This window comes from Mugil cephalus, chromosome 21 (assembly GCF_022458985.1).
Source record: "Mugil cephalus isolate CIBA_MC_2020 chromosome 21, CIBA_Mcephalus_1.1, whole genome shotgun sequence".
In the NCBI taxonomy this organism is placed as follows: domain Eukaryota; kingdom Metazoa; phylum Chordata; class Actinopteri; order Mugiliformes; family Mugilidae; genus Mugil; species Mugil cephalus.
In genome coordinates, this window is record NC_061790.1 from 8,351,221 (window position 1) to 8,363,939 (window position 12,719).

Here is a 12,719-nt window from a genome sequence, read left to right on the forward strand (position 1 = left end):
GACTCATGTTTTCTCATCAATGCACAAGGTGGTTAATGCACAAATTTAAGAAAAAAATATCTTAGTCATGGTGGGTGGAAGTTTAGCTATCTCTTATAGTGGCTCAGTGAGGACACAGTGTACACTGTAGACTCCAGATAATCATAGTCCTCTTCTTGTCTGTCCTGGCTTGTGGTAACACAATCTATGGACATGCCTCTCCCTTCATTCTTGAACTCTTGAACATCATTACTGGTGAAAATGACTCTACCCGTCACTATGTCTTCTATGAAAATTTTAAAAGCCTTGGTGGGCGTTTAACATTTATTTATTTATCTCTAAAAGGCAACCTGCATTAAACTGGTGCCATAGTTATGAGCTCAAACTCAGTTGTACTTACCAGTTGTACTTAAGGCAATTTTTGCCTTCAAAGAAATCCTTTCAAACCAAGGCACGGTGAGGCGTCTACAGATGCAATAGTCCTAAATATGAGCTTTGTGAATTAACACAGTAGATGTGCTGACAATCAATCTATAGTGTTCTGCTTCATGTTAAGTCAGAGTTAAGACTAAGAAAAAATGCTACAACTCTATGACAGTTTGGGATCTGACCGAGTCTTTAGAAACACTCAACACAGAGGCAGTTACTCATTTAATCTTTTAGAATTTATTGTACTTAAATGCATTACATAAAGTTACTTATCCTAGGCTCACTCACCATGGTGAAGCTAAAACATTAACTTCATTTCTTAAGCCACATTCCTCAAAGTCAGTTGGAGATTACTAAAATGAAAGTCTTTAGATTATTGCACTCATTTCTTAAATCAGATATCTTTATAAAGTTGCCCTCGTTTCACAATTGAGAAAGCCCCCACAATCACAATCACAAGCAGCAAAATACACTCATTCAGAAAACTTTAGATTAAGATGATTTTGATAAAATAAGCTTCTCGTTCCTGTGGTTTTCTTCCCCACACACACAGGTTACATAAAGTTACTCTACAACAGGCTCAGTCACCATAATGAAACTAAAATATCCCAAACTGTATCGAACTGCCTCAAACATCACAACTATACCATGTAATAAATGAACCCTCCTCTGAGGATGTACGACAAGTGTTGAGAGACACTTTCATACAATCATCAGCTGACTCCCTCAGACTTTTTTAAATAGCAATACTGTTCTCTATCTCCTTAGGGTCCAGGTATGTGTAGGGCACTTGCAGCTGTGAGTTTCTTGCTGTAATTGCTTCACTCAGGTTGGACAGCTCTTCTTGGAATTCCTTAATCATCTGCTTTGGGGCAGGCTCATCAAATCGTTCGTCAGGGTACGCACCCAAGTAGACCTACAGAAACAAAACATTAATTGAGATCGACACAGTATTTCTTATTTGTGGGCAAGTTTTTCAAGGAATTATGGAATTATAGAGGCCATTTATTAAACACTAAACTTACCACATCTGTGTACGTATCAGAAAGCAACCAAACCAATGCTGCTGACTTGGCTGTCTCTGCAACATTTGGAAGGGTCTCCAAAATGGTCTCCATGGTTGACTGCCCCTTAGTGTTTGGAGGAGGTTTACGCAGCAGCAGTGCACCGTTGGGAGCCCAGGACTGGTAGTCAAACTAGATGAAAATAGATGTATGATTTCACAATAAGCATGCAATTTCTGTTGTATTCCATCAGCTAGAGGTTTCAAACACTTAATGTAGGAACAACAAACGTTTCTTGACATTTGATTTACAAAAGTAAATATCTTTATGTACTTATTCTTGAAGCAGAACATGACAGTCATGCGAGATTTCTTTAAGAATCATCCCTAATGGTGGCTATTATTGTCATCACTTATGACCTTGGTAAAGTTTTCTCTCAACAACCTTAAAAAATAGTGTAATTACAGAATTGAGTATATACTGTAGTCTAGTATACTGCCTATAAATGAAATTTTATTTATATAATAATAACTATGACAGAATGCACTTGGGCTTTATATGGACTCCAATCAAGGAAACCTGACCTGTGTATAAAAGACTTATTATGTTCAGTGCCATAAATTGTTCACCTGGTTTTCAACTTTAATGCAGAATCTTTTCTACAATACTATTTCTTAGAACTAGTCAGACCAGTCACTTTTGTTTTTAATGTTTCTAAATCTTCAAACATTCTAGTTCAATCTGTTGTCATGAAATTGTGACATATTGCCAATGTGATCTTTCACTGAAAGGGATCAAACATCATTACATATTTACTATTGGCCCACCTGTCCATTATTGACAGCAGCATGTTGAGCTGTCACTGTGAAGATCACCATGGTGACGAACTTGATCAGTTCCTCCACAGTGTTAAAGGACGCTGGTATCCCTGTTGGCAGCACAAAGATCACAGAGTCAATCTTTCCTAGCATATATCCCCTCAGTATTACGATATGAGTTTTAACAAACAGTATTTGTAATTTACCTGAGTGTTTGTTTCCTAAGAAGCAATGTGTGAATATCTCACTGATCCATTCCTGCAGCTCGGAGTCTTTACACACATCGTTATCTGAGGGATAATAGTACTCCACTATGCTCTTCACAAAGCTGATGAAGATAAAGCCAAAAAAGCAGATTCACTGTATTCATTGATTAAATAATTTACACATTATGCATTTATACAGTTCAGTAAAAGATGCTTTTCACTGAGCTCCACACTGTTTTAATGATGACCTGTTGATGATGTCCCACACCTTCAGTCCATCATCTCTGTAGTAGAAGTTGGGGACTGACTCCAGTCCTCGTGCAGTAATGTTTTCTGGCAGACAGAGGGAGCTGTAGGTCATCTCAGAGAGGTGCTTTCCCATGAGCTCCATCAGTCCGTCATACCCAAGTGAACTCTGTTATAAAAAAAATAAATAACACAAAAAGTTTTACTTGCATATAACCTAAAAATTAGTAACACTGTGTGAATTTTCAGAAGCATGTTAAAGAGCTGTACCATTGTTAAAATTCCTTCAGGCCCAAAAAGTTCTGGGCGGCCCACGATGTTGATGTGTATGGTGTAACGGAAGTGTGGGATCAGCAGCTGTACAGACAGGACATCACATGCTCAGAAAACCACAGGAACTGACTAGGAGCCAGTTTGACAAACACACGCTCTGTTAGCATGACATGTTACAAAACAGGTAAAATCAGCTTGTGTTATACCTTGTAGAGAGGATGAATCACAGGGAAGCAGCGGAGAGTAGCAACAGCAAAGACTTCCGCCAGAAAGTGGGTGTTCATGAGGTGATGGACCGCCTCATATTCCATCATATCTGAACTTTTAAAAAACAACTTGGCTAGCAGCCAGTCCGTCTCCAGGTCACTGGGCAGAAAGATGGGGTTCTGCTCTGAAGGCTGTTGATTCAGCTGGATTAAAAGATATATGTTTGTATTTTAAAACAATGTTCTTTGGTATGTGGCAAGAGATTTGATGTTGATGAATTTATTTGAGTTTTCTTCCATATAATTTTTTAGAAGCACTTGACTTATTTGTTTTTATCATTTGTGGATCTTTGGACATTGCAGTGAAGCTAAATAACATTTAATGGAGCTAACCAACTGTGTGTTATAGCATTGTTTCAGTTTATTGTGGTTTTAAGTCATACTTGTTAAAACTGTTGATGAATTAGTAATATTAAGCTGACCAAGAAAGGCACCAGGCCACACAACATTAGCTACAGGCTTTTAGGAAACAATGTAATTCAAAAAATATCTGGCAAGACAGTTCATGTACGATATGTTTCAAGACGTACGCGGAGAGTAAAGGGACCCATCAAGATAAAGGAAATCTTTCAGTAGAGACTACTAGATGTGTGCTTAGATAAAAATAGAGCCCTAATGTCAGTGTGATTCGCTGTGAAATACCTGGATTGCAATTGGCATCAGTTTGTTCTCTGGGTTCATGTAAAACAAGCAGAAACCAACAGTCATGTGCAGAGGATCTCCATTCTCCAACTTCCTAGTGGATATTCCATCAATTATCTTCTGGTCACGGATGAATATGTTGCCTTTCTGTAGGGGACAGAAACATGGACTGAAATAGAGCCTATGATACCAAGAGGTAATTGATCAAATTTATAGAATTCATGGAAAAGCCGACAAAATCCAGAGCCTCTTTACTGCTATAGAAATACACTGCCACAACTAGGCCAAGCAGAGGTGGCATCCCTTGGTGAAAAAAGGAAGAATGATTAACCAATCAGGTTTTGCTGTCATGGCACTGCTCACCTATGATTATACCAGGACTGTGTCAAAGCAAGCCACCTACTCTTTGGCCTCACCCAATTAGAACATAGTATCGTCATCATCAAGCCATTGGTTGAAATAACTTGACATTAAGAAGTTTTTGTTGACTTTTTGTTAGGAAAAATTAGCAGTACAGTGGCGGAGGGTGGAGATTTGGAATTTTAGTAAAAAACTATTTTACAGCAACAATTTGAGACTTTTAATGAAGAGAATTATGTGCCACTGAGTGGTTGGCTGTCAGCGCTAAATTCCAGCAGTTATTTTGCTGCTGGCCATGTCTTCCTTTTCAAGCATAAAAACATATAGAAAAACAAAAACAGCATATAGATGAGACTTTTTGTCTCATTTGGCTTCCTCAAAAGAAAAAGAAAACACTTAAGGCTACACAGCTGTTCAGTCCCAATCCATTGAGTTCCCTTCATGCTGTATATGAGGAAATGCTCTTTCACTATTAATCAGCTCTGAGTTCTACTGGTGCATCAGTTGTGGTTAAATAACTTGTCACCAGCTCAAAGATGATCACCCATGCAATAATTATCCAATAAGAGGCTCGTACCCATTTGTTTAATTAGTAACATGAAATATAAAACTACAAATTGCCTAAATCTAAAGTCACTTATCCATCACACCTCCATTTCCTTCTTCAGGGAGCTTCCCTCTTTCAGGAATGGCTTCACCATCTCTTCGGTGACTACAAAGTTTTTGGGAAGTTCTGAGCAGCGCTCAATCACATTGGGGTTTACAGCATTAAGATACTGGTATCCAAAAAAGTCATCTTCCTTCCAGTGCTCTGCAACGTACTCTGGAAAATATAAGTTGTCAAAAAAAAAAAAAGAAAAGAAAGGTTAGGTAGTCATACTGTATCAACCAAGTCTGTCTGTCTCAAAAGCCTTAAATGAATTTTTCTGAATCCATTGGAGATGTTAAGAAGATGACTGGTCTGTACGCCTCCTGTGGCCTGAGGCAGTGAATACTTTTCCCGCCTCATTCCTGCACAAACTGCCCCTTTATTTAAAAGACTAGCATTTTCCTAGGAATGTTGTCCACACACAAGTACTTCTAACCAGTCAGGTTTCTCCACTGACAGGCTAATTTCCCCCCACCTTTTGTTTCAAAAGAAAATTTCACTAACATTCACTTTTTTATTTACCTGACAGTGTTGTCGTTTTGTTCATGAAAATTTTTTTCATGTCTTCAAAGTTTTTCCATTGCTCAGTAGACGTAATCAGCCCCTTGAATAACAGTTCAAGGCCACTGAAACAAAATGCAGACAAAGACAGAATCAGAATACCTAGACTTACATGTAATGCACAGATTGTACTGGAATTACTGACTTACATCAGTCTTTGTGAGTAGTTCACTTCATTCGATTTGGACATAGAGAAACGAAATTCAGCTGGAATTTCAGAAAAATCGCTGAAATTAACTTTGTGTGGTATTTTTTCGTTATGTATCTCCCACCTAAAAAAAACAACAAAAAAAGTAAATCCTGTCAACCATGGACAAGGTAAGAAAGACTGCAACTGTAGAGATACACTTTACACATGCAAACTTACTGGTACAAGCTCTTTTTAAACGTGAGCTCATTTTTCCTGTGGTCAATCAGCAGGGGATGGTCCTCCTCAAAAACTTTCACAGCTTTGAGGTGAATAACATCAGACAATTTAGGTAGAAATAAGCTATATTCAGATCACATATACTGCATTTAAGCTACAAATGATCATTTGTTAAATCCGAGGCTGACCTTTCCCTCCTCTCAGCTCCACCAGTTCTCCCCTGGAGATCCATCTGTAACACGGGAACAGAGTGACATCTCCTTCTGGAGTGGTCGCCACTATTTTGGAGCAGTACCACTCATCTTCTGGGAGAATAAGGAAGGGATCTTTTTCCACCTTGATCAGGAGAAGTTTCCCCAGAGATGAACCGTTTTTGATGATATAGGTCCCAGTCTGAGTGTTAGAAAATAAACATGAAAATCAGATAACCTATGAAGAAACAAAAATACACTTACAGAGATTATTTAATATACAATGCCTGGCCAAACAGTCGCACACTCTAATATTTCGTTTTACCGCCTTTAGCTCTGATTGCTCTGGTGTTGCATAAATTTTCCACCAAAATCTTGTATTGATGATGGCAGAGTCTGACCACTGCGCAAAGTCTTCTCCAGCACAGTGGGGTTAAGGTGTGGTGGCCAATCCATATGTAAAGATGATGTCTCAGGCTCCCTGAATCACTATGGCAATTTTAGCCTGATCCTGGAATCCTGGCATTGTCATCCAGGAATCAAGAATCAGGGAAGATAACATCCAGTGATGGAGTAACCTGTTCATTCAGTATATTCAGCCAGTCAGCTGACCTCATTCTTTGGCCTTAATGTTGCTGAACCTAGACCTGACCAACTGCACCAACCCCTGATCATAGTACCATCACTCTGGAACAGAGTAAATCTGGACCCATCAGACAAATCTTCAATTTCTCCAAACTTGAGTCCAAACTTTATGCTCCCTAGCAAATTGAAGCCTTTTTTTCCGGTTAGCCTCACTGATTAGTGGTTATCTTAAGGCTACACAGCTGTTCAGTCCCAATTGCACGTGTGGAAATGATCTTAATAATGGACAGTTCTTAACACAATTTTAGTAGTTTCTGCTTCAGTCTCCTTAGATGTTTTCTTTGCTTGATGCATGCCAACGATTTGACTCTTCTCAAACAGATTAACATCTTTTCTATGACCGCATGATGTGTCTTTCAACATGGTTGTTTAAGAAATGAGAAGCTACTCATTGCATCAGTTAGCGTCTGTGTCAGTGTGTAGATAATACACATTTGTGCATCTAAAAAGTATATACTGCATGTCCTCAGCCATGCAGGTAAATCTTTAAATAACTGTTTCTTTAAAAGTGGAAAGCCCTAAATATGTATTAAAGCATGCACAGTTATATATGAGATCATGTAGATTAGGGTTGTCAAACTCAAAAACACAGTGGGCCAAAATTTAAAACCTGAACAAAGCCGCGGGCCAAGATGCAAAATCAGTCATGCAAAATCAAATTTCAAATAAAAAAACACATTTTTGAACATATTCTGTTGTGAAACCAAACTTCTTTTCATCTCCTCTACTTTCTGGCTCCTTTGAGTCATGTCCAGGTCCTTGTATTTGTCATGGTGTTTCGCTTCATAGTGTCGTCTAATGTTGTACTCCTTTGTAACGGCCACGTTGACCCAACAAACAAGACAAACGGGCCTGTCTTTTACATACGTAGATAGATATTCTGCCTCCCACTTGTCCAGAAAGCTCCTGTTTTCTGCCTTTCTTTTCGTCATTTTTAGGAAGAGGTAGCACAGTGACAGTTGTAGTGTATACCTACTGTCACAGAGGAGTTTCGGGGTCCTGTCCTGATTGACGCGCCAAAACAACAGCAGGGCATTATGGGATTTGTAGTATGAGCGGTTAATGCGCTGTACAGTATAATACCAGGGGCCAGCTCTCGTAGTCATTTGGTATTGTCTCGTTGGCCAAATATAATTACAACGCGGGCCAAATTTGGCCCGCGGGCTAGAGTTCAACACCCCTGATGTCGATCATCATGTATCATATCAGAAATTACATGCTGTTATCTGAATTAGATAAATAACAGTAGAAATAGCTATTCAGTTTCTTTAATAATTGGACAAGGTATAGACCAGGTGTGTCGGAAAGGTCATCTTAAATTACTTGTGGCGCTACATTCTGCTTTAAAGGGGAGCTGTGGAGTAGTGGTTCGAGATGCAGCCTAGGTACAAAGAGTCCCAGGTTCGCCTCCCCCTGTTCCCATGAATGTAGTACTTTGAACAAACACCCAACCCCCACTGGAATCTTTGGAAGTCAGATATATTAAACCTTGATCAAAACTTTGGGAAGTTTGGGACAATTGATCAAGATAATGCAGATGTTTAAAGCTAAATACAAGTTAATACATAGAGACGAGTAGTAGCCTATGACACACAACAAAAAAGTGTATTTTCAGTGTATTTTCCTAGACTTAAGATAAAAACACAGAAACTACATCTACAATTGAATTCCACTTGCCGTTCCAGTTTTAAAGTCACTGCCAACGTTGTCCAGCTCAGTCCGCTCACTCTGCCCTTCTGTTCCAAATAAGGTGATGTATATGTGGTCCATTGTCCCAGCATATTTCATGTCCCCTGTTGTTACCTGCACCTTGTATTCAGCCATGGTCACTCAGTTGAAACAATCTAGAAGAAAAAAAAAAAACAGACTGCGAACTCGTATACTCACAAACTTTTCAGTGATGACTGTTACTTCTAAGTTTATTGGATATTATTGTGACTGCAATGCATACAGTAGTGTCTTGATCACAAGCTGTCATAACAAAGGAAAGAGGAATATAATTCCAGTGTACTACTTTATATTGAGGCTGCTTGTACCTACCTCTCACAGCTGCGGTACTGGTCTTCCTCGTCAGAATTCTTGCTTTTTGCCTCTCCTGCTTGTGATCCCCTCCACCCTTTAAATGTTTTAGAGACCTGCAGTACTGGTCTTCCTCGTCTGGATTCTCACAATGTGTTAGCACCTTTGAGTTTAAGTCAGAGTATGTGCAAATATGCCCCAAACACGCAGCAGGATAGACAGGACCGCAGGAGACGGAGGGAGGGAAAGCCCAGCCGCTGCTTGTTTCTACATTAAAAGGGTTAGAGGAACAACTGAATAACAAACCATTGTCGACCTGTTTAATTTTTATTCTTTCTGCTGGCACTGCGTTCTTTGTTTCTTTCTCAGGCTTTTTGTCTACTGATTTCAGGTCTGATTTAGTTTGAACACAAACTAGCCTAGTTTACGATGTGATGACTCAACAGACAATTGCTGGACTATGGGTCAACTGATAAATATTTATGAGTGCAAGCTGGTATTAGTTAGCAGACCACTGACTTAAAACTGGTCAATGTAACACGTAGTTCACACAAATGTATAGTCCTACTTCACATGACATAACTAGCTAGCAACACCTCACTAACTGCCTTTGTTATATGTACTAAATATAAGAGTTGAATAATACATGCAAAATATAAGGTTAGAAGGAATGGATGTTGTTGACTGATGCAGTTTTCACATTATGCACTATACCACTGACTCACTCTTCACGATAGAGGGAAAATATCCCAGTACCTCACTAACGCCACAACTATAGCATGTAGTAAATGGACCCTCCTCTAAGATGTACAACAGATGTTGAGAGATACAAAAAACAGCTGAATCTGCGATACTTTGTTAAACAGCAATGCTGTTCTCTATCTGAGTAGGGTTCAGGTATGTGTAGGGCACGAGTTTCTTGCAGTTATTGTTCACTCAGGTAAAATAACTCTACTTGGAAATCCAATCCTGTGAACAGGCTCATCAAATCATTCTTCAAGGTAGGCACCCAAAAAAACCTGCCAAGACAAAACATGAATTCAGACTGACACAGCATTTTACAAAATGTGAACAGGCCATTGCTCCAAACTTGGCTGTCTCTTCGATATTCGGGAGGGTCTCCAAAATTGTCTTCATGGTTGACTGCCCCTTAGTAATTGGAGGTTTGTGGAGCCGAAGTGCGCCATTGGGTGTCCAGGAGTGGAAGTCATACTAGAGTATAATAGAAGCTTTTGTAAGCATTTAAAAGTATTTAATAAATTGAACATGTATACAGTTTGTCAAATCCAGCTCAAGACAGTGGACATTACAGGAAGTATTGTAAAAACATGTTGTAAAGCTTTATTTTAAATTAAATATTTGCTCTGTTTTATGTTTAACTGATGCTACTTCAGAAGGAATAACTATTACATTAAGTAATGGAAAAAATACTATTGGTGGTGCAGGTGGAGGTGGACAGGGGATGTCTGGTTTCCAGGTTAACGGATGTTACTTGTACTACACCCTCCACCACCATCACGATTACTCGAGGGCATGTACTTCTGAGCTGGGGGAGCCCCTTCAGCACTTATTTAACCTGAGCCTGCACCTAAATTTTTGTGCTTTTAAAGGTTTATACGTCACTTATTAACTCTGACATATTTCCAGGGTTTGCATGAAATCATGACAGATATTTGATTGATGAAGTCTTAAACACAAGAATAAACTCACGTCCACTGAGACACATACAAACTACTGAAGGCCCTGAGGGACCTTGTAAACCCTTCCTTTTGTTCTTGACTTAAGACGGATATTCCTCCACATGTCTAAACAGGTTTGTAGAGGTACCTTGTAGAGGGTGTAAATCACAGGAAGAAAATTGCGGAGGGTAGTAACAAGAATGTGAAGTCTATGTGAGTGTTCATGAGGTGATGGATTCTTTCATATTCAATTAGATCTGAGCTTTTAACAAAGATTTTGGCTAGCAGCCAGTCTGTCTGTGGGTCACTGGGCAAGAAGATGGGGTTCCTCTCAGAAGGCAGTTGATGCGGTTGAAATAAACATATATGTGGTCCATTGTCCGTGCATATTGCCTGTCACCTGTAGTTTGTATTCAGCCATCGTCACTCTGTGAAAAATGTCTAGAAAAGCAAAAAAAAAAACACTTTGGTAACTGGGTGCGATTGTGGTGTCAGAGCTTTAGGGGTGCTGAGCAACTATCCCTCCTTCCACCCACCCAAACATATAGACTTAAACTTATGAAGGTCAATAAAGATAGGCCCAATAAACAACATCATCCTTTCCTTTGTCTCTTTTAGACTAATCAGGCCCTGCAGACTCCAATCTATGTCGCCTCGCCTTGAGAGGCAAGTCCTGTATTGAAATCCAGAGAGAGAATGAAAGGTCAGCCAGCAAGCGCCTACCTAACAAGTTGGGGCTGTTCTTAGTGACTGCAATGTGTTGGTGCTGAGTGATAAAGTAAATAGATCTTTGTTTGGTAACTTACAGGAGATGGTTAGCTAGACCAAATATATAATAATATGCACACCTTGAGGGGAAGGGAGGGTGTGGTAATATAACAATATTATTTCAGCTTTTATTGTTAGGGTTGCTGGGGCAAAGTTTAGGGGTGCTTGAATACCCCTAAAAATGAGCTAGACACGCCTATGCTTGGCAAAAAATATTACATATTAGAAATATCACAAAATAGGGAGTTGATACCTCAGCATGAGCAATGAGATGCAATGCGTTGATTAAAAAAAACATTGAAATTCTAACTCATTATTCTGAAAAAAAGTTTTTCATTAGTTTGATATACTCAAAATAACTTGCAGGATCTTCCTTAAAGTGTTTTTTTTTTCTTTTTGTAATTCCAAAGTATTTATCACTGTCTCGTACCATACTCCATGAGTATAATATATGCATCCATCGTGTGTTGATCATTATCTATCATGCAGCAAGAAGAAAGCCTTCATGACCACGAAACCCTTTACCTTTAGGCTGTTTGTACCTACCTCTGTGCCTTGCAGCTGAAGGCCAGGTCTTCTTTGTCTATCGTCCTCTCTACCTCTTTTTATTGTCTTCTACTAAATCCTATGTTCACATTACAGGGACTGTATTTCTACATGTAAGGTGGTGTTTACAAAGGATCATGACCCACAAGTTTTAATAGTAAATGTAAATATTACCCAATGAAGTTCACTCATTTGTCGTCTGGTAAATATTTATGTAGTAATACCGTTGCAGTGTACACTGTATTAGTCCATGCCTTCCAGTCTCTCAAGGTACCCTTTGTGCCAATCTGTGTTAACTCTATAGTGCTTACCCATTTAACAGTAAATAATGAACTGATAAAGAAAATGTGAATAAACCATACTTTAGCCCAAATACAGAAATCTATGTAAACGCAGTCTTTATTGTAAATTGGTGACTATGTAGAACACAACAAAAAATATCTATTCAATCGCTCAGCGATGCCAGCGACTCATGTTATGATCAGGTCTAGCTTGTGGATGGGTTTGGCTTAGAAGTATGTGTTACAAATGCATAGATGGTAGTATGCACAAGGGGATACTGCCCATTTTTATTGATATTTCCAATGCCATGGTGTCCAAAGCAGGACGCCATGGCATTGCATGGAAGTCACCCAGTAGGTATATCTGTAGTCAGTTGGGGGTGTTTTTCAGTCACCTCAAACTCATCAACTTTTCTTGAAGGGAGCTAAGCTTTGGGGCATACACACTCACAAGGGTGACAGCGCCCATGGATGTGTGCAAGTAGAGCTAGGATTCTTACTGAGCCACCTAGACAAAGGTGTAGTCCTTTTCTCAGAGTGAGCATGATGAATGGTGTTGTGTTTCCTGGAAGGTTGAGGTATCAATTCTTTGCTTCAGTAGTTTGTTGTTTATGACTGCAGTTTTGCTTACAGGTGATATGTTATCCCTGGTGGCATGGTCCTGACATTCCAGCATCCCAGACATAATGCGGTATACTTAACTTTTTTTTGTCTTGCATGGTGCACAAGTTTACAGTCCACTTGTTGGGATAAATCCCTAAGTTTCATGCTCCCAATGAAGCAGGTAGAC

The 12,719-nt window shown here is 39.3% G+C and overlaps 1 protein-coding gene across 1 annotated transcript; it reads right to left on the reverse strand.

Moving 5' to 3' along the window:
- Positions 1 to 625: 625 nt before the first annotated feature.
- LOC124999076 (hydroperoxide isomerase ALOXE3-like) lies at positions 626 to 8,843 on the reverse strand. The gene is made up of 15 exons (XM_047573837.1): positions 8,677 to 8,843; positions 8,314 to 8,480; positions 5,989 to 6,193; positions 5,801 to 5,882; positions 5,583 to 5,705; positions 5,395 to 5,498; positions 4,874 to 5,046; positions 3,864 to 4,010; positions 3,162 to 3,365; positions 2,953 to 3,039; positions 2,685 to 2,851; positions 2,437 to 2,558; positions 2,240 to 2,340; positions 1,434 to 1,604; positions 626 to 1,324 (listed from the first exon to the last, which is right to left on the reverse strand). Exons 2-15 carry the CDS (start codon positions 8,458 to 8,460, stop codon positions 1,145 to 1,147), a joined length of 2,013 nt encoding a protein of 670 aa, XP_047429793.1. The 5' UTR covers positions 8,461 to 8,480; positions 8,677 to 8,843; the 3' UTR covers positions 626 to 1,144.
- Between the last annotated feature and the right edge of the window lie 3,876 nt (positions 8,844 to 12,719).

Bases quoted from the DNA above. Each gene is read 5' to 3' on its own strand.
- LOC124999076 (XM_047573837.1), bottom strand. From the start codon at position 8,460: ATGGCTGAATACAAGGTGCAGGTAACAACAGGGGACATGAAATATGCT. The intron at 5,883-5,988 runs GTCAGCCTCGGA...TTCACCTCAAAG, and splicing joins GGAGCTGAGAGGAGGGAAAG to CTGTGAAAGTTTTTGAGGAG. The intron at 2,852-2,952 runs GTACAGCTCTTT...TTTTTATAACAG, and splicing joins CTGAAGGAATTTTAACAATG to AGTTCACTTGGGTATGACGG.